Source organism: Cricetulus griseus, assembly GCF_003668045.3.
Source record: "Cricetulus griseus strain 17A/GY chromosome 1 unlocalized genomic scaffold, alternate assembly CriGri-PICRH-1.0 chr1_0, whole genome shotgun sequence".
Classification (NCBI taxonomy): domain Eukaryota; kingdom Metazoa; phylum Chordata; class Mammalia; order Rodentia; family Cricetidae; genus Cricetulus; species Cricetulus griseus.
Window position 1 is genome coordinate 112,661,871 of NW_023276806.1, and position 20,627 is coordinate 112,682,497.

Sequence of the window (20,627 nt, forward strand, 5' to 3'; positions counted from 1 at the left end):
GCTGGAACTAAACGCATGTGCCACCACTGCCAAGCCCTCTTTTATTCTTAACATATTTTTATCCATCTAAAGTGTCTGCCTACTTCCTGAAAGCTACTCAAAATCACATGGAACAAGTAATCTTTTTCATTTAGAAAGAATATCATTTTTAAGTAAAACATTCAAATCTTCACATTCCTTAATGTAGTCAGCTTCCAAAATAACAGATGATTAATAAAAGTCATGTTGCACATGCAAACCTACAGAAATCACAAAAGAACAACCTGGCAAACTACCACAGAACTAGTTTAATAGATGAATAATTCATCCAAAGCACTCCTCTTTAAAAAATTATGGCTTGAATATCCATGAGTTTGAGGCCAGCCTGGTCTACAGAGTGAGTGCCAGGAGAGGCTCCAAAGCTACACAGAGAAACCCTGTCTCAAATAACAAAAAAAAAAAAAAAAAAAAAAAAAAAAAAAATAATTATGACTTGATAGGTTGATAGGAATAATATTACTGAAATTTTACTTCAGGTAAGTGGAATCTTACATTTTTTGGCATTCTGTTAGTCAACCATATAATAAATTTCCCAGATTCCAATACTTAGAATAACTATAAAACATTTTTTCCCAATAACTTGTAAAATATTTCCCAAATGTTATGAAGTATAACAAATTTAATTTTATTTAATTTATTTAGGATGGTTCCAGTTATATCTAATTTAAGCCTATAAAATGATGTACCACCGAATTGTTGATTCTTATATTCAACAATCATTTTATATAACAATTGAAATAAAATAAAAATTGTATTAAAACATGAAAACTTGACCTCTACTTATATTCTAAACAGCTGACAGAGCTCAAAATAGAAAAACAAACAAAATAAGCCCAACAAAAGCTAAATATAACCTTCATTCCTTGTGGCAGTGACATAGTTGAACCATTCTTTTACACTTGCTACTCCATGAGGTGGATTTTCGTGGCGACGCCTTGTTATCTTGGTTATTGTTGCCATGGGACTTTCCAGAGCACCACATGGTTTGGTAACCATGGTATTATGACCCAGATGAAAATCCAGTGTTTGAACAATATATGTAGAATGATCACTAGAGCCTAGAGTACAAGAAAAATATGTTTCTAAAAGTGATAAACTGTATTTATATCTACAAAAATAACTGTGGCTTCAGAGTAATAGATTTAGCTAAGCTATACACAGATAGGGTAAGAAGGCTAAATGAGAAAGCCCACAAATGTTCATTTTAGTTAACTAGATTTATCCTGGTAAGATAAAGAACATGAAGCATTTGTTAAGAAACCACTGAGCGGGTCAGGAAGTGGTGCACACCTGCAACACCAGCACTCAGGAAGCAAAGACAGGAGGATTATGAAGTATAGGACAACCTAGGCTAAAGAGTAAGACATCCTCAAGAAGCCAAACAAAAGGAAACACTGAATAGGAAACTGTTCAAAGGAGCCATTCTTTTTAAATATTTGGTGCCCTTCTTAAAAAACCCATCAAGACAAACTTGTGCTGCCCACATATTTCTAGATGTGTGGCTTTCCAGGGTTCTATCACTTCCCTCAGGTTTTATAATGCAGTCTTGTCTGACAGTCTCATACTGCCACTGTCTTCATGTTTTTACAAGGATTATTTCTACATATCATGCTGTGGCCAGTCACAGCAGCGCTAAATTTAAGTAACAGGGAGTAACTAAATTTAAGTAATAGACAGCAAGTTGAGAAGTGTGTTTAGATATTCTTTAACATGTCCAGACTTTACAGATGCTGATTCACTGGCAATGAATTCACCCCCTGGTCTGTTAGTTACAGCATAATAAATGGAGATAATTTCTCTAATAAAAACACTCAAAATGGCTCAGGAGATGGTTCAGGGGTAAAAGTACTTGCTACCAAGCCTGACAACCTAAATTTAACTCCTAAGACCCAGCTCTTCAAGTTGTTCTCTGACTTCCACAACTGTGCTACAGCACAAATGTGTCCTTCTCAAAATAAATAATTGTAAACAAAGGCACATAGGAGGTCAGTGAGATGGCTTAGTGTGAAAAGCATTTGCTGGGTAAATATTATTAATGAGATCCTGAGCTTGAACCCCCAGAACTAGTGTAAAGCTGGATATATTAAAGTGTGTCTTTTATATCAAGGGCTCCTTGGAAGTATGAGTCAGGTAGCCTAGCCTCAAGCAGGGTGGAGGGTGAGGACTGTTATCCCTCATTGTCCTCTTACCTCCACAAGCACACTGTGGCATGAGGCTGTCTTCACTCATACACATCATATAAAAACACACATTACCCCCTCACACACCCTCAAAAATTAACACACATTCAAAAAAGATCTAAGAATGAAAAAGTACATAAGTCATTTATGATCAGGTCAGAAGATAGAAAAGAATAAAAGCTGGAAATGTGTCAGTTTACCATCTTCCCAGATTTTCTGAGCTTCAGTCCAAAAGGCGATATTTGGTTCTTCTAAATGGAAAAGGGCCCAGGATTTTGAACGGAAATTTGGACCATGAAAACAAGCCAAGGTCATGTGATTTCCATGTAAGCTCATGGATCCTCCAAATTGCATGCCATCTTCTGGTAATGGAATCTGAAATAAGGATATATGGCATCCAGATACCACTTTCAACACCCCAGGCCAATGTCGATGGTGTGCAGCATCAAGCACTACAAGAGAACCAAGAAACATTTGTCATAAGTCGTCTCAAGTATCCTAAGCATGGCAAAAGGCAGAGGTGGGTACATTCTACAGCTAAAAGTGACTCAGAAAATAAGTGGAAATAATGGGAGATGTTAGGCAACTGTTAAATATACAGTGTGAAAGGTTGTTGTGTAAGGATGGACAGAGCTTGGGAAGGTATGAACTTTCTATTGTTTACAACTCTCACAACTTGTACAACATCTGCAATGCTGACTGACTTACAAAGAGCTTGAATGGTATTTTATACAATTTCTATACAACAATGATTAAAGATTGTCAATCAGGTCTAACAACTCTTCATAGGTAAAAAATAGGAATGAGAGGTTTTATGTTTTTCTCTCCTATGAGCTTTCCATTAAAGTGAGGCCAGAGGACCAGCACTATCAGCATCCTGGGAGTGCATTAGAACTCTGTATTCTTAAGTCTCACCATCTACTGTATCAGATTATCTATCTATCTATCTATCTATCTATCTATCTATCTATCTATCTATCTATCTATCTATTTATTTTTATTTTTTGCTTTTTTGAGAAAAGATTTCTCCATGTAGCTTTGGAGCCTATCCTGGACCTTGCTCTGTAGACAAGGGTGGCCCCGAACTCACAGAGATCCCCTGCCTCTGCCTCCCGACTGCTGAGACTAATGGTATGTGCCACTGCTGCCTGGCTCAGATTTGCTTTTTGAAAGAATTTGCTTGGCATATGCAAGGCCTGAGTTTATTCCTTAGCACTGTCAAAATATGGATTTCCAGGTGTTACAGATGCATATTGTTTGAGAAATATTAATTGATCACAGAATTCAGATTTTTTTCATCCCACTCATTCCAGTAATGTCCTTTTTGGGTGTTTATCATTCTTATCTAGGTGCTACCAAGGATCATGCTTTGTGTTTAACTGGCTTTTTTTTTTTTTTTTTAAACAATACTCTAAATCTGGTATCTGCTTCTCTTGACAAGGACTTTTCAAAAGAAAGTAAACCATATACTTTGTACAGCACTGCAATTTACAAATGCTTGCTAGCAATACTGTTTATAAGGAATATAAAGGCCTAGAGAAATATTATATCCCCAGACCATTGTGACTATTTCATTTTGAGATGGGTCTCATACTAATAGTTCAAGCTGGCCTTGAACTTATGATCCTCCTGCCTCAGTTTCCCAAGTAGTTGTGATTAGAGAACTGTGCCATTAGGTCCAGCAATGATTCTCAAGTAATCCAACTTTGTGAGGAACAACAGGAGCTTCACACCTCCATGGCCCTCTGCCCAGAACTTTCCCTCATATCTTATCTCAGTTCTTTCAACTATTGACTCATTTCTATTAACATGTCATTTCAGAAAAGGCTTCCCAATCATCTTTTCTGAAATATCCATTTTCTCACCTTAGCCTTTTTTATATCCTCCCCTTGCTTTGTTTTTAAACAATAACTTCTATCTACCTAAAATCATGTCATTTATGCATTTAATTACAGTCTCCCTCTCCTATTTGAATGTGAGGTTCATGAGGTAGGGATAGTCATTAACTTGCAACTCTTGTGTCTAGAGAAGTACCAAAGCATATAGTTGTTGTTCTAATAAATACAAGCTAATTTCTGAGTGAAAGATAATAACCTGTCTAAAATCAAAGTTAACAGATTCAGTTATTCTCACTCCTCAGCCAATGCCTCAAATCAGAATATAATACTGTCACATAGCAGGTATGCTACAGGTGAGCTGTGGTGGAGGAGAAACAGAAATACCTTCCTAAAGGGCAGCTGATGTGATTATCAGGAGCATAGTCAGTGCTGAGGGGATGTGATGGAGAATCCACAGATACTTTCTAAGTATGGCATATGAATGTGTTACTTAAGAATATACATATGAGGAAGATGAGGAATAGATCAATGTTGAATTGCAATTCTTACATTGTTCTTGTGAATTTTTCTCTAGGTTGTTAGTCATTGTCTTGGGTGGAAGATAAGGAACAGGTCCCCAGGTTGATAGAGCTCGTTTGCTGGTATCAAACTGTTGTGTGAAAAATTCCTGGAGCTTCATTCCTATTTTTATCAGGTCTGGTGTGGTTGATCTTGATATCATTACTTGGAAAATATCCCACTTCAAATCTCCATGCACAAAAATCTCACTAAGGAATGAAACACAATTTGTATCATAAATTTCACAGAAGATATAAATAACACAAGAATAATCATCCTCCCTGCCCAGTCTTTTCATTTGTATTAGTTGTACCATATAAAATCAATCGGTAGAAAAAAATGAACTACTCCTCCCATCCCTGAATGTTAAGAAAATGTTAAGGGCTAGTAGTCACATAAAGTTTTCAGAAGGGGGCATCCTGATAAATACCTTTTATCAGTCATGCTTGAATCCAGGGTGTTATATAGATTTACTTTCCATTCATCCTGAAGCTTAAGATCAGCATTGCTGAAGATACCCATGAGGATACTTGAGCCCATGTAATCAACCCGAGATTCAGTAGAACCCATGGTGATCTGTATTTTGTGGCTGGGTTGCTGATTTGGATGTTCAGAAATATGAGCTAAATAAAAACAATAATTACTTTTCATAGAAATATTCAAAGGAAAACTTACCAAATTTAACTTTTTAAACCTTTTTGTTCCCAATATAATGTTTGAGGATATGTTAGTGTAAAATTTCAACATACCAACCATCTCCAAAGCATTGACATCGATGGTCCCACCAACTACTCCTCCTTTGGAATCTAACTGTGACCTTCCCAAACCGACAGACATGCTAATCTCTCGATCACGGTTACTCCCTACAGAAAGGCGGCCTTGACTTTTCAAACCACTAGTTGTCCAACTAAAAAAGAAGGAAAAGGTTGTTAGATAAGTTGTCATGCATTAAAAATAGTACCTAAATCAGATTATTAAGTAGAAGATCCAATTTGACAGTGAAATATTTCTTCCTTTTTATGAGAAAGGATTTCATGTGTGTTGTTAATGCTCGTTTTGAATACTGAAGCTCAACTGATCCTCTTATCTAAGCCTTCTGAGTGTTTGAATGAATGGTATACATCCACTATAGCCAGTTCAACACAGAACTTAAGAACTATGTGGTAGATGTTTGAATATTAAAACTAATCAAGGTTTCTAGCTAGAAAATTATCCTATTTTCTTATCATTTTCCTTTGGGAAAATGTTTTATGTTATTTGTATTATGGTGTCCTTACAATTAAGCCATTTTCAGAATAAAACGTTTATAACATTTTACCTACTATATTCACTGCCTCAAAGATTTCTACATTTAAAAGAGCTAAAATTGCCTCATAATATTATAAGAAAAATTAAACATTTTTATCAAATATATTTTCTTTGTATCTAAATAGCTTACGTTGTATTTCCCATGACATTACTCATATTCATTTGAACATTTAGTTGTTTCAGGTTGATAGCGAAAACAACAAGTGTCTCCCACGGAGTCCCTTGCTGGCTTGCTGCTTTGTTTGATTTGTTAACAGGAGTTGATGTTTTGGAAATTGAGTCTAAAGGCAAAAAAAAAAAAAAAAAAAAGTCAAATGTACACTTATTCACACAAAGCAAAACTCATTACAAAGCAAAATTCAAAAGGTAAATATGAGCTTCTTGTACCAGACCAAATGTTTAATAGTTGCCATATTGCTTCTAAAACAGGTGAGATGAGGGGAATTATGGTGTGTGTGGAACATAGCTGCAAAGATATTTCATCACTTAGGATTTTTTTTATAAAAGAAAAAACTCAAAAGCGTTTCAGTCAAATAGAAGACTCAAAGGCAGGGACCATTCTGAAATGCAGACATTGGCTGGATACCTGGCATTTATCTAGTGGACTCAATGTGTAAAGCAAGTACTAACTTTGCTCATTATACTTTATTCTTGGTTGTGCAAAGAACTATGTCATTCACTTTGATATATTCAGACACAAGCACAAGGACAATGCCAGCATGCAAGAGTTGGAAAAACACTGACTAAATAAATGAACAACTGTAAAGATTCATTTCCTTGTATGGAACCATCTTTTGGTACATTCACAACATTATTGGGATGTTTTTAAAAGCATCTGTCCTTTTACACTGACAACATGGCAACTCCTTACTTCCTATCACTTTATGAAGCAAATAGACATCCACAGAACTATTCTGCAGGCAGTACTTTGAAGTGTTTGGTACTTACTGTTTTTGTGTTTTTGTTTCTTTCCCTCTCCCTCTATCTTACAAAAACCTCAAGAATCCATCTCTAGTAACTGGGATAGAAACCTGGGAGTGATTAAGATTTTTGTCTTAGGTACACTGGAGGGCTACTTGTAACAAAAAGAGCAGTGCTACCTCTTCGAGGAACTGAAGAGTCTGACACACTCCTTGATCTTATGGAGGCTGGGGACTTGAGGCTCTGTGCTGCTGTCCCTGGTGACATGGAACTGTTGGTCATGTGCTCATTGAACACATTGGGTGACTGAGGCATATGAGTGAAAGAGGCTGACTGACTTGGTTGATCCCAGGTCCTGCAGTATGCTTTTCTTGATGACTCAGGAGAAAGGTGCTGGCTCACCCCTTCAATAGAATCAGGAGTCCCTGGACCAGATGCTGGTACAACAGTAGAAAAGAAAACAAAACAAAAGTCACAGGTAATTTGCTTGCCCACACAGTTAGTCTATAATAAGTTGCTTGGGTATGAATGCATGTGGGTTCTTGGGATAATTTGTTTTTTAACCTATAGTATGTAGAATTTTTAATCATGTAAGGGACACAAAAAAACATGCTGTTTTTACTGTTTGTTTTGTACTCATTGTAATCATTCACTTGAAAAAAATAGAATATAACCACATTGTAATTTCTATATTGCCTGAAAAATTTTGTTGGAATATACAAGCTGTTAAAAATACAGTATACAGTAGAAAGAACACAGAAAGAACATGAGAGAATAATGAATAAAGAAGGAAGCCATAAAAAAAGGCACAGGTAAGAACATTAAGTGATAAAAGTCCTTTCACTCAGACACCGTTTCTAACTACATTGCATATTCCTTCCACTTCTGCATTTTGCAATTTATTGCAAAGAAAAATCCAGTATTTTATTTAATTATGGCAGAAAATGAATGAGAAGGGAAAACAGATTATTGTGGGTCCACTACAGGTGAGAAAATAGACCCACTCATGAGATTTTTTACATTTTCTACTGTACCAGGTCAACTGTATTCTTCACTTCCACAACTATTTCAGCTCAACTGTAGTATGTCTCCAATATTCTCATTTTTCCATGTTTTAAGTAACTATGATTAACTTGGATAGTTAAATGCATATTTGTACTTCCAAATTTATAAGGATTACAGAATAAGATGTCTTTTAGGAGGTAATCTTCAAGAGAGTGAGGCATTTATTTGTTTGGAATGCTCAGTGCTTGCCATTAGAGGGACTCAGTAGACATTCTTTAGAACAAATGAATGAATTACACAGTATCAAAGTAAGTCAAAATGTGTGCTATCAATTATGGATCTTGTTTACTTTAACCCTAATTAAAGTACAATAACAAGCTTACTTGGCAAATTTACAGTTTGGTCTCCAAGGAATAGGCGCCTTGCAATACTTCTCCTATACCAGGCTCTTGGAAATGCTAGGATTTCACTGAGTCGGCGCATATCATACTTAAATGAAGCAGATCCTATATCACAAACAGCTGATGGAGAAATAAAGTTTGTTAGAGCTTAGAACAGACTTCCAGAACTTTTAACACTTTACATGGTAGTTATCAAATATGGTATTATACCTACTATTCTAATCCATAAGATACCAGGATACATTGTATCTAATGAACGATTTTATATCTTTCTTCAAGTTACAGAAACAGTGCATTGTAAGACCATCAGTTTTGTGTCCATTTCTTGGGAAGATGGCAAGTTAGGGTTCTGCCAGTTATCAGAGATGTTCTAGAAATTAGATATATGGCAAGCTTTTAGCTTAACATAGGCCTCCTCTCAAATATGGAAAATAAATCAACAGTATGAGCTAGGATATGAACTTGCACAAAGAGAACTGCAAACCAAATAGCTGGGTGGAAGGGAGTACTTATTTCCCCTTTTGGTCCAGAGCAGAAACTTTCATAAGGGTGAAAAGCACCCTTATGGCCACCTTTAGGGGTTCTGTTCTGGCACCATTCCCCTTCGGTCTCTTTTCTCTTCTGTTCCTCTTCCAGCTTCTTTAGATTGACTTGTCGATGACTTCCAGGGTACAGTGTCTGAGCCCATACTCCCAGATTTGGTGGCCAGCTGACCCACTGATAGGATTATAGTCATTCGTACTTTAGTTTGTTTTATAGTTATCTAAGTTGATTATTTACCCCCCAATCATCTAAGTTCAAAGCCACCTTAAAGTCAGAGGCACTGTTTAATTCTTTACAATAATATTCTAATTAAAAACTATAAAATAAAATACCAGATATATTGATTAATGTAGTATCCATTTTGCTTGTAGACTTGCTCACAGATTGACTTTCAAAAAATGAGGTACCTCCTGAGCGCCTTATTCGAGACAAACTCACTTTTACAAACTCAAGGTTTATACTTAATGAGTCTTTTCGACCAGTGACTGAAGTAGGTTCTTCATCTACATTCCCTAAGAAGAAAACCAAAATAAGAAAAATGTCCATATGTATGCATATGCACAAAAAGGTGGTGTATGCAAACAAGTAGTTAATGAAAATTATCCAGTATACTGTAACATGTCACCAATCAAAAGCAGCTAAATTAGGGGAAATTTAGAAAGAATAATCTAATGAGCATCTGCATTCTTCACAACAGTTTAGGTAGTTTGAAGCCTGTATACAAGAGTAGCAATTTTGACAAGCTCACTCCAACAAGAAAAGCTAGGCTTTACTTGTATAAATGAAGAAATATTCACTAATGAGGCCTGAATTTTTAAATGCAGATTTCATTTTACTAAATGATGGCTTAATGATCTCATGTAAAATTACCAAGCATCACCGGGTGTTGGTGGCACACGCCTTTAATCCCAGAAGTTGGAGGCAGAGGCAGGCAGATCTCTGTGAGTTCGAGGCCAGCCTGGTCTCCAGAGCCAGTGCCAGGATAGGCTCCACAGAGAAACCCTGTCTCGAAAAACAAAACAGAACAAACAAACAAACAAAAAATTACCAAGCATCACCTACATACTTTAAAATTTTACTTTTTATGCACTAAAATTTTATGCAAAGTAATTTGATAACATTTAAATATGTAATGTAAATAAACTCTTGTATCTTTAGATATTATGCTATATATATCACTTAATAAGCATTCTTAAATTTTAAATCCTTGTAAAATCAGTTTACCTGAATATTTCATATTTTTACTCATAAAATAGGGATAAAATTTATCAGAAGGGAAAATATAAGCTTTTGATATTGGCTTATAGCTCTTATTTAAGGTAACATGGTCTAAGTATAGAAAGCTTTGAAAAATGTAACAAAAGACACAAACGAACACATATACCTAGTCCTCCTGATCCAGATGTGAGACCTGAAACAGTGGACTTCTGCTTCCCTGCACCATAGGGGTGAAACACATATAGGGAAAAGTCAGACATGCATGCTGTGAAGCTCAGGCCAGAAGAACTGCTGCTGGAGCCAGTAAGATCTGACTGACTGCTACTGTGTCGACTTCTGCCAAGTGGGCTGCCTAATCCTGAAGAACCTGTAAATAGGAGACATTTCAACATCATCAGTCACAAGGAAGTCTACATGCACCAACATGCTCTCAAAAGCCAAATGAGGTTATTTGGGTAAAATTTTAAGTTCAAGATGACTGCACAAAACAGGACCTAAGTGATTCCTTCCAATCTGAAGGCTGATTTTTCTTTCAACAGCTTTCATGTTTCCCTTAAAACTGGAGTTTAGAATTTCATTCACATATTTTGCTTTAATAAGTTCAACCCTGGCCCTTTTAGCATTTTAGACCACATAATTCTTTTCAGAAAAAAAGAGTTTTCAGATTGGCAGGTTGTTTGCACAGTACTTCTGGCTTCCCCACAAGTTTCCAGTTAACAGTCTCTCAGATGTGAAATACCAGTACTGGAAGGCACCTGCTGCCCTTGGTTAAGAATCACTATTTTAATGACATTTCAATCCTATTGTCAGTTCCCACTCAAACTAGCCAATACTGCTATTGTTTATATTTGCAATTCTATATGAATTATGGGCAAAGAGCTTTTAGTGAAGAAGTTTTACTCAACAAGAAATCCTCAACTGTACTTTAAAATAAAACCTTTCATGAAACAAATGAGGCAGACAGCAAAATTTACCATTTAAAAATACAAGTGCTACTTGGTTAAATGATAAGAACACATCTTCATAAAAACATCTCTTATTTTCCATTTGCAAACCCCATTGTTCCTAAAATGTAAGATCCAACAGGACACAACATTCAAAAGCACATGGATATGCGGGTTGTTAGTATTCTTATCATAGGGCTTCTAATAGCATTCAAACTGAAACTATAATGCTAATTACTATTAAGCTAAAAATATATATTGAAGGGGACTCATTCTACTAAATGTATGAAATGTACTTATAACTTTTGTCTACTACAGATATTTTTCCTACAAATGTCATAGTTCTCTAATATTCTGCTTTCCTAAGTCTATTTAAAATAGAGATGAACAAATATTAAAATTTATTTAAAAAATAGTACTTGGTTTTGCATAAGGCAACTTCATGTTTCTATACCTGGTATTCCAGCTTTGCCGGCAGAGGTCTTTGTTCCACTCTGAGGAGCATTACCGCCAGGAGATAAGGTCTCTGCAGGGTATGTGGTTCCCAAAGTGTCTAGTTCTCCTCGGTTTGAAGAAAACACCAAGTCCAGAGATGGTAACTTCAGCATGCATTCTACTCTTGATACAGGCAAACAGCTAAATTTGATCTGTGAAGGCTAAAGAGTAAAAAGCAGGAGAAAAAAAGATTTCTAGGAACTGCATGGTTAAAACAATTTTCATATTGGAAAGTCGGAATTTTCATATTGGAGACATTCTAAAAGTTATATGTAATTTCCATTTTAACATACAGAAAATCATCTGACATTTAAAAGCAATTACATTTAACGCCTCAACTTATAAAAACAGAAGGATGGCATATAAACCAAAATGTATTAACATAATGGTACAATCTTTATGAAGCTAAACATTCAAGGCATAGAGGCTCATTCTAATCCCCACTCTCAGGGGGTCTGGGGAAGGAGGCCAACCTAGAGTACATGCCATCCTGGGCTACAGAGTAAAGATCTTGTTTAAAACAAGCTAAATATTTGAAGATTTAGAAAGAAGTGAATGGTAAGAGCCAGGAGTACCACACTAATAAAGAGATGAAATGCTTTCAAAAGGTTTATTCTTACATATTTTAATTTTGTTTCACAGAAGATTGAAATTCAAAACTGGAAAACTCCTAGTCTAAAATAACTGCTCAGAATATTAAATATACATACACAGATTTACATATACTTCTCAGGACTTAGCAAACTAGCCATTGTAGACGTATCAAACATTCATGAAACTGTGACTCTGGATAATTTGAAGGGAAATAATAGTGAATTTCAAATAGAATATTTTTGTAGCATGAATATTAAAAACCCAGAGACAGATACTGGGGTTCAAACTAAAGACCAGAAAAGAAAGCAAAGCATCCAAGCCACCAGAAAGCTTTTACCTCTCCAAGGCTGGGGTGGTCCTAACCTCAACATGCCTGAAGACTAATTGCCAAGACTAAATACTAGCTCTGAGACTCTCCTGTCTTATATACCTCTCTAGTGCTGGAATTAAAGGCATGAGCTCTCTTCTTAGACTGATTCACTATCATGTAGCCCTAGGTGGCCTTGAACTCACAGCGATCCATCTGCCTCTCTCTCCTGAGTCTTGGGATTAAAGTGTGTGCCACCACTGCCTGGCCTCTATGGCTTTGGCTAGCTTTGCATTAAGATCTCCAGGCAAGATTTATTATATCATAGACAATAACACCACGTATTTTCTTTATGAAGAAATGACATACATCACCTGAACTCGAACATAAACCACAACATCTACAGGGAAGGAAGAGTAAGCAGACGTTGAAGATGACACTAGGGATGTTGTTGATTCTTCCATAGGATCTGGGATTTCAAAATGTCCCATATCTTCATCTTGTGAACTGACTGCTGTTAAAATATTTAATTTCAAGTTTTATATCATATCAAGGGCAAACCATTGGAAGTTCCCTATCTCTAACAAGTATTGACATAAGACATATCAACACTAGAAAATTGTTTTGAATTCTGTTTATTTACACATCCTTGCCTACTCAAATTTCAAGTTCATTTCCCAAAATTAAATTCTTCCACATCACACAATATACACAGAAAACAGAACTATATCTGACCTACAAAAAGACTCCAGTGCAAGAAATACATTAATATAAGACCCATAATCATTAGTGTTGTCACTATCTAGCTGTATCCTTGAATAAAAAATCATAAAGCTTCACCACAGCTTGGGTTCTCCATTTGCAAAGTGAGATAACCTCTCTGGTTCTATTCCAATTTGTAATTTATTTTATAATGAAATATGTAACAATATGTAATAAAACTGAGAAATTCTACAAAACAAGACTTAAAATTAGAACGCATATGAGGAGAATACGTACCTGTATAATTCCTTTCAATTGGTGTAATTGGGATAGTTTCCAGAGCCTTTTCCAGAAAGTCTAATAGACAAGGGCTAATAACCATTTCTTCTGGTAATGACTGAAGTGCTACCCAGGCATACAGCTTGGCTGTTTTTACTCCTCCACTTCCTTTTCCTTTGGCTAGAATGTCGATAAATGTGAGGTACATTGAATGAAATTTAATATAATGTCCCAATAAAACATGGAAAGTTAATGAGAAATTAGAATTGTATAACAGTTTAATCATGTGAAGTACTTTACCTAAGACTACATAAGAAAACAGTAAAAACAGGCTGATAAAAATGATACATTTATGTTAGACTACAAATATCATTAATGATTTATAATACTGTGTTTATTCTTATTTGTGCTAGGTTACACATTATGTTTCAAATTTTCAACTTTATAGTTTTGCTAAGTTTCTGGCTGGTGTTAGTTCATTTGTTTACTTACAAAGATAGCAAAACTTGACTAATTTGATTTAGTGGAAAGTGGAGAGGAAAATGATAGCTTTTGGATTTCTCATGCTTAGTATATATACACTGACAATACTTCTCTACACAGGATGACATGTCTCATTCTTCCTAATCAAGTATTTCTGCTTTATAAAATGTAAAAATATCTAACAAAGTCTTAGCTAACTTTGTCTTTAATACCCAATTTGAACATTAGTTGTATAAATACAGGAAAATGCCCCAAATCTACATATAAGCTCTAAGTTTTTGCATTTATAGATTGGAATACTAGTATTTGCCTCATTCTTAATAGATCTAGCTATGCCTTGTCAATTGAAAAGTAAGTGTTAGGCACTAGGCATTATCATCATGACTCTTTACTGACTATTTTAAAGGGTTTATGTATCATGTGAAATTCCCAAATGAAACTTTTAAATAATGACTGTCAGCTCTAACAATACTTGTGTTAGAAATTCTATATGCATGTGTAAAGTACCATCCAACCCAAGTGGGTATCACAACTGGGATGGATGTATTTTTCTGACGTTACAGTTAACATTCTTTGAGTGGAATGATCAAAAGAAAAGCTGACTGAACCTGCAATGTTTAATAGCGTAGCTTTAAAAAGTCACAGACTAGGACAAGATGGAAAATCTTTCTACTCTAGTCAAGTTTTCAGGTGACCTAGCCAGCACCTTGACTTTATCAAGCCAAGCTCCTCTTTTTTTTTTTTTTTTTTCTTTTCTTTTTTCACCAATAGGGCACTTTGGGAACCTATTCTGTCATAACAGTGCATTCATATAAGTGCAAATTTGATCCCTAGCTCCCAAATGTAAACCATATGAATGACCCCTTAGTAAATATACATTGTTCTAAAAGTGTAGTTTATTTATTAAGATTATTCTAATGTAATAAAAATTTAAGAGTCTAAAGTAGTTGTTTTGTACTCCCACAGATGGATTTTATATAGTCATTACTGACAAGTCTATGTCCTTTCTTAAACGAAGGAATTTAATAGTCTCAACAGAACAAACTGAGAAACTAAAAATTAAGAAAAATGTGGTAAAATACAGCACAGTCTCAAATACCTGAAGGAATAGGTGGGGGTTGGGGAGGAAGTAAGGTGTTAGTCTTGCTCTGGACAGTGCAAGGTAAAGGAGGAGAAGAAGGAGATGCTGCGTTATCTTTCATACCATACAACTTGGACTCTTTGGAGAGTGTTCTAGGCAAGGATGATCCTCTGGAGGCATTAGGTGATTCAGTCTTTAATGTCTTAGAATTGTAATGCAACTGTATTAAAATTCAAAATAAAAATTTTGTAGATGAGAAAATAGAACAAAGTATAGAAGATGTAGTTCAGAGGACATTGATTCAGCAGCTTGAAGACTTAGCTCCAGCTTTGTAAGCTAGCTTTAAGGTTCTAGAAACTACTTGCCTTTTTCATTTTTTTAAATTAAAGAACTCAATACAGACCATCATTTAAGTTCATTTGAGCTCAACAGTCTAAGATTCAATAATTAAAGAAATTAAAAAATATTGTTTAATGAAATTACACTAGGTAAGATTAAACAAGCCTAGTATGAATATCAGTATCACTCCTTTATGCCAAGCTTTCCCAGGAAAAGATATATGAGCAAAATGCTTAGCCACAATTTAGATATTCTTATGTTCACACTATGGCTACATTAGCTAAGCCAGAAAGTTTCATTTTTAAATAAAATAAGCAAAAGAAAAATATATAGTAGAAAATAAACACTGCTATTAATAGTCTAGTCTTTTATTACAGGCAATCAGGTTTTTACCTTTACATCTACTCCAGGAATATAAAACACTGTTGTTTCTAAGTCACTGGGCTTCGTCTGTAGGGAGGATGGCACTTTCTTGCCCGTCATTAAATGGGTGGTAGAAGCATAATTAGTTTGAAATTTTTTCTTTTTTGAAGGAGAATCTTGATCTAAACTCCTAGAACTTCGGTCATAACTCCTACAGAAAAAAAAAGGAGAGGGGTGTTATTTAAAAAAAAAACAAAAACAAAAAAACATTTTATTTTCTTTTGTTTCTAAGTAAACTTTTATTTATATATAGAAAGTAGTAATTTAAAAAGTTGAAAAACAAAAAGATCAGAACTTCTAGTTAAGCTAGTGAATGTCTTAGAGAAATGATAATAATGTTATATGTTTTAAAACTAGCAATCTCTCTGTGTGTGTGTGTGTGTGTGTGTGTGTGTGTGTGTGTGTGTGTGTGTGTGTGTGTGACAAGGTCATGGTAAGACCAGGCATTCTCCTGCTTCCACCTTCTGAATGCTGGAATTACATGTGTGCACAGCCATACACAGTTGCCTTTATTCTTTGTTAAGTTCACAATTGTATCACTTACACATTGAATTGTGTGCTCACACAATAGGTACATACTCTACCACTGAGCTAAAATCCTCAATCTAAAGATATATTTTAATTAACAAATTTACCAGTCTCTAAATCAGATATTCACTTCTAATTGCCAGAAATATGTATTTGTTCTAAGGAATAGTATGTTACAAATGACCACTATAAACTATAACTATGATTAATTACTTTTAAAATATGCAGGTTTGGCCCTTTCTGCCGACCAACCCAGGAAAGAGGTGAGTGAGCCTCTGCCCTTACCCAACCCCCGCCCAAACCATCATGCACCCGGACCCCCCACCCCCACCCCGGGCCTGCACCTGCCTGCTTGGGGTAGACGCCCAGGCAGGGAGGAACTCCCTGCTCCCTGAATCTGGTAGCACCCCACTCTTCCCGACCTCCCCGGGCCTGCGCCTGCCTGCTTAGGATAGACACGCACAGACAAGGAGGAGCGCTCTGAATCTGGAAAGACCCCACTCTTTCTCTTTCCGCCAACCGATCCACGAGTGAGGAGACTACCAGGAGAGGCAAGACCATCCAGAGTTGTGGACATTGAATTCCTGGCCCCTACACACCACTGGGTCACAAGAGGAGATAGAGAAACCCCACCTGCATCCACTAGAAGAAGATATGGGAAGAAGAAAGAATAAGATTTCACTCAACAAGAAAAAGACCAATATGACACCACCAGAATCTAGGGACTCCACTTCAGCAAGATCTGAAAAGCCCAACACAGAACATGAAGATGAGATGGACCTCAAAAATTATCTCGGCAAGATGATAGAGACCTTTAAAGAAGAAACAAGAAAATCCCTTAAAGAAATAGAAGAAAAAGCAAACAAAATATTACACGAAATGAAGGAAAAGAAAAATCAAAACATTCAAGAAATAAAAAATCTCTTAAAGAATCTAAAGAAACCCAAGAAAAAACATCCAAACAAGTGAAGGAAGTTCTTGAAACAGTTCAAAGCATGAAAGCTGAAATAGACACAATAAAGAAAACACAGAATGAGGCGATGCTGGAAATGGAAAGAAAGGCTGGATAAGCGATCAGGAACTAAAGATGTGAGTATAACCAATAGAATTCAAGAGACAGACGAGAGAATCTCAGCTATTGAAGACTCTCTAGAGGATATACATTCATCAACCAAAGAAAACCTCAAGTCCAACAAATCCCTAACACAAAATATCCAGGAAATATGGGACACCGTAAAAAGACCAAACCTAAGAATAATAGGTGTAGAAGAAGGTGAAGAAACACTGCTCAAAGGTACAGAAAACATATTCAACAAAATCATAGAAGAAAACTTCCCCAACTACAGAAGGATATGCCTATGAAAGTACAAGAAGCTTACAGAACACCAGACTGGACCACAAAAAGAAGTCCCCCCGACACATAATAATCAAAACACCAAATCTACAGAATAAAGAGAAAATATTAAGAGCAGCAAAGGAAAAAGGCCAAGTAACATATAAAGGCAAACCAATCAGAATCACACCCGACTTCTCAATGGAAACTCTGAAAGCCAGAAGGTCTTGGATAGATACCCTACAAGCACTAAGGGAGCATGGATGTCAACCCAGACTACTGTACCCAGCAAAACTTTCAATCACTATAGATGGAGAAAACAAGATATTCCATGACAAAAACAGATTTAAACAATACATATCCACAAATCCAGCACTACAGAAGGTTCTGGAAGGAAAACTCCAACCCAAGGAACATAACTACACTCACAAAAACATAGGAAATACATAATCTATTTTACCATACACAAAAAGAAACAGGAGTGCGAAATTCACACACAATGACACCACCAACAATAAATCCAAAACAAACAAGAACCAATGAACAATGGACATTAATATCCCTAAATGTCAATGGTCTTAACTTACCCATAAAAAGATATAGGTTAACAGAATGGATACGAAGACAGAATCCATCCTTCTGCTGTTTACAAGAAACACACCTCAACTTTAAGGACAGGCGATAACTCAAAGTAAAAGGATGGGAAAAGATTTTCCAATCAAATGGGCTCAAGAAACAAGCTAGTGTAGCAATCCTAATATCTAACAAATTAGACTTTAAACTAAAATCAATCAAAAGAGATGAAGAAGGGCATTTCATACTCATCACAGGAAAAGTCCATCAAGATGAAGTCTCAATCCTGAACATCTATGCCCCAAATACGAAGGACCCACCTTTATAAAAGAAACATTACTAAAGCTCAAACCACTCATAAAACCACACACACTTATAGTAGGAGACTTCAACACCCTCCTTACATCACTAGACAGGACCACCAGACAGAAACTTAACAAAGAAACAAAGGATCTGACAGAAGTTATGACACAACTGGGTTTAACAGATATCTATAGAACATTCCATCCAAACACAAAAGAATATACCTTCTTCTCAGCGCCACATGGAACCTTCTCAAAAATTGACCACATAGTTGGCAGCAAAGCAAACCTCCACAGTTACAAAAGAATTGAAATAACCCCCTGTATCTTATCAGATCACCATGCATTAAAGCTAGAATTCAACAGCAATACAAATTGCAGAAAACCTACATACTTGTGGAAAATGAATAACACCCAATTGCACCATTCCTGGGTTGAGGAAGAAATAAAAAAAGAAATTAAAGACGTCCTAGAATTTAATGAGAATGTAGACACAACATACCCAAACTTATGGGACAGTCTGAAAGCAGTGCTAAGAGGGAAGTTCACAGCACTAAGTGCCCATATGAAGAAACTGGAGGAAAGTCACATTAGAGAATTGACAGAACTGAAAGCTTTAGAGCAAAAAGAAGCAAACTCACCAAGGAGGAGTAGATCAACAAGATAGACAAACCTCTAGCCAAACTAACCAAAAGGCAGAGAGAGAGCATGCTAATTAACAAAATCAGAAACGAAAAAGGGGATATAACAACAGACACTGAGGAAATCCAGAGAATCTTCAGGTCATACTTTGAAAACTTGTACTCCATAAAACTCGAAAATCTAATGGGCAGTTTTCTGGATAAATACCACTTACCAAAATTAAACCAAGATCAGATAAACAGTTTAAATCGACCCATAACCCCTAATGAAATAGAAGCAGTCATCAAAAGCTTCCGAACCAAAAAAACCCGGAGCCAAATGGCTTCACTGCAGAATTCTACCAGAAATTCAAACAAGAGCTGATACCAGTACTCCTCAAACTGTTCTGCACAATAGAAGCAGATGGGATATTGCCAAACTCTTTCTACGAGGCTACAATCACTTTGATACCCAAGCCACACAAAGATATGACTAAGAAAGAGAACTACAGACCGATATCCCTCATGAACATCGATGCTAAAATACTCAATAAAATATTGGCAAATCGAATCCAAGAACATATCAGAAAAATCATCCACAATGATCAAGTAGGCTTCATCCCAGGTATGCAAGGATGGTTCAACATATGAAAATCCATCAATGTAATCTACCATATAAACAAACTGAAAAAGAAAAAACACATGATCATCTCACTAGACGCTGAAAAAGCCTTTGACAAAATCCAACATCCCTTCATGATAAAGATCTTGGAGAGAACAGGAATAACAGGAACATATCTAAACATGATAAATGCAATATACACCAAACCAATAGCCAACATCAAACTAAATGGAGAGAAACTCAAAGCGTTTCCTCTAAAATCAAGAACAAGACAAGGTTGTCCACTCTCTCCATACCTCTTCAATATTGTACTTGAAGTTCTATCTAGAGCAATAAGACAAGAAAAGGGGATCAAAGGGATACAAATTGGAAAGGAAGAAGTCAAACTTTCACTATTTACAGACAACATGATAGTCTACATTAGTGACCCGAAAAACTCTACCAGGGAACTCCTACAGCTGATAAACACCTTCAGCAAGGTAGCAGGATACAAAATTAACTCAAAAAAATCAGTAGCCCTACTATATACAGATGATAAATCCAATGAGAAAGAAATCAGGGAAACATCACCTTTCACAATATCCACAAGCAACATAAAATATCTTGGGGTAACACTAACCAAAAAAGTGAAAGACCTGTACAATAAGAACTTTGAGACTTTAAAGAAAGAAATTAAAGAAGATACCAGAAAATGGAAAGATCTCCCATGCTCTTGGATAGGTAGAATTAACATAGTAAAAATGGCAATCCTGCCAAAAGCAATCTATAGATTCAATGCAATCCCCTTCAAAATCCCAACAGTTTTTCACAGACATCGAAAGAACAATACTCAATTTTATATGGAAAAATAAAAAACCCAGGACAGCCAAAACAACTCTTTACAATAAAGGATCTTCTGGAGGCATCACCATCCCTGACTTCAAGCTCTACTATAGAGCCATAGTTCTGAAAACAGCTTGGTATTGGCACAAAAATAGACAGATAGACCAAT

The 20,627-nt window shown here is 36.0% G+C and overlaps 1 protein-coding gene across 11 annotated transcripts in view; it reads right to left on the reverse strand.

Annotated features, from left to right (window-relative positions):
- Positions 1-20,627, reverse strand: part of LOC100752965 (KIAA1109 ortholog) — a 197,168-nt gene that overhangs the window by 17,032 nt on the left and 159,509 nt on the right. For 8 of the 11 annotated variants that reach the window (XR_004771991.1, XR_004771990.1, XM_035451565.1 and 5 more), the window contains 15 exons: positions 15,629-15,809; positions 14,915-15,116; positions 13,351-13,512; positions 12,726-12,865; positions 11,410-11,611; positions 10,178-10,378; positions 9,126-9,305; positions 8,233-8,370; positions 7,024-7,281; positions 6,054-6,204; positions 5,365-5,522; positions 5,046-5,238; positions 4,607-4,824; positions 2,420-2,671; positions 894-1,097 (listed from right to left, as the gene is read on the reverse strand). Coding sequence is in view for 9 of the 11 variants with exons in the window: in XM_035451565.1 (XP_035307456.1) it covers positions 894-1,097; positions 2,420-2,671; positions 4,607-4,824; positions 5,046-5,238; positions 5,365-5,522; positions 6,054-6,204; positions 7,024-7,281; positions 8,233-8,370; positions 9,126-9,305; positions 10,178-10,378; positions 11,410-11,611; positions 12,726-12,865; positions 13,351-13,512; positions 14,915-15,116; positions 15,629-15,809 (2,840 nt within the window). In the remaining 2 variants the exon portion in view is untranslated. Of the gene's footprint in view, positions 1-893; positions 1,098-2,419; positions 2,672-4,606; positions 4,825-5,045; positions 5,239-5,364; positions 5,523-6,053; positions 6,205-7,023; positions 7,282-8,232; positions 8,371-8,477; positions 8,621-9,125; positions 9,306-10,177; positions 10,379-11,409; positions 11,612-12,725; positions 12,866-13,350; positions 13,513-14,914; positions 15,117-15,628; positions 15,810-20,627 lie in introns of those variants that run through there. The other 3 variants (XM_035451568.1, XM_035451566.1, XM_035451570.1) reach the window with 3 other exon arrangements.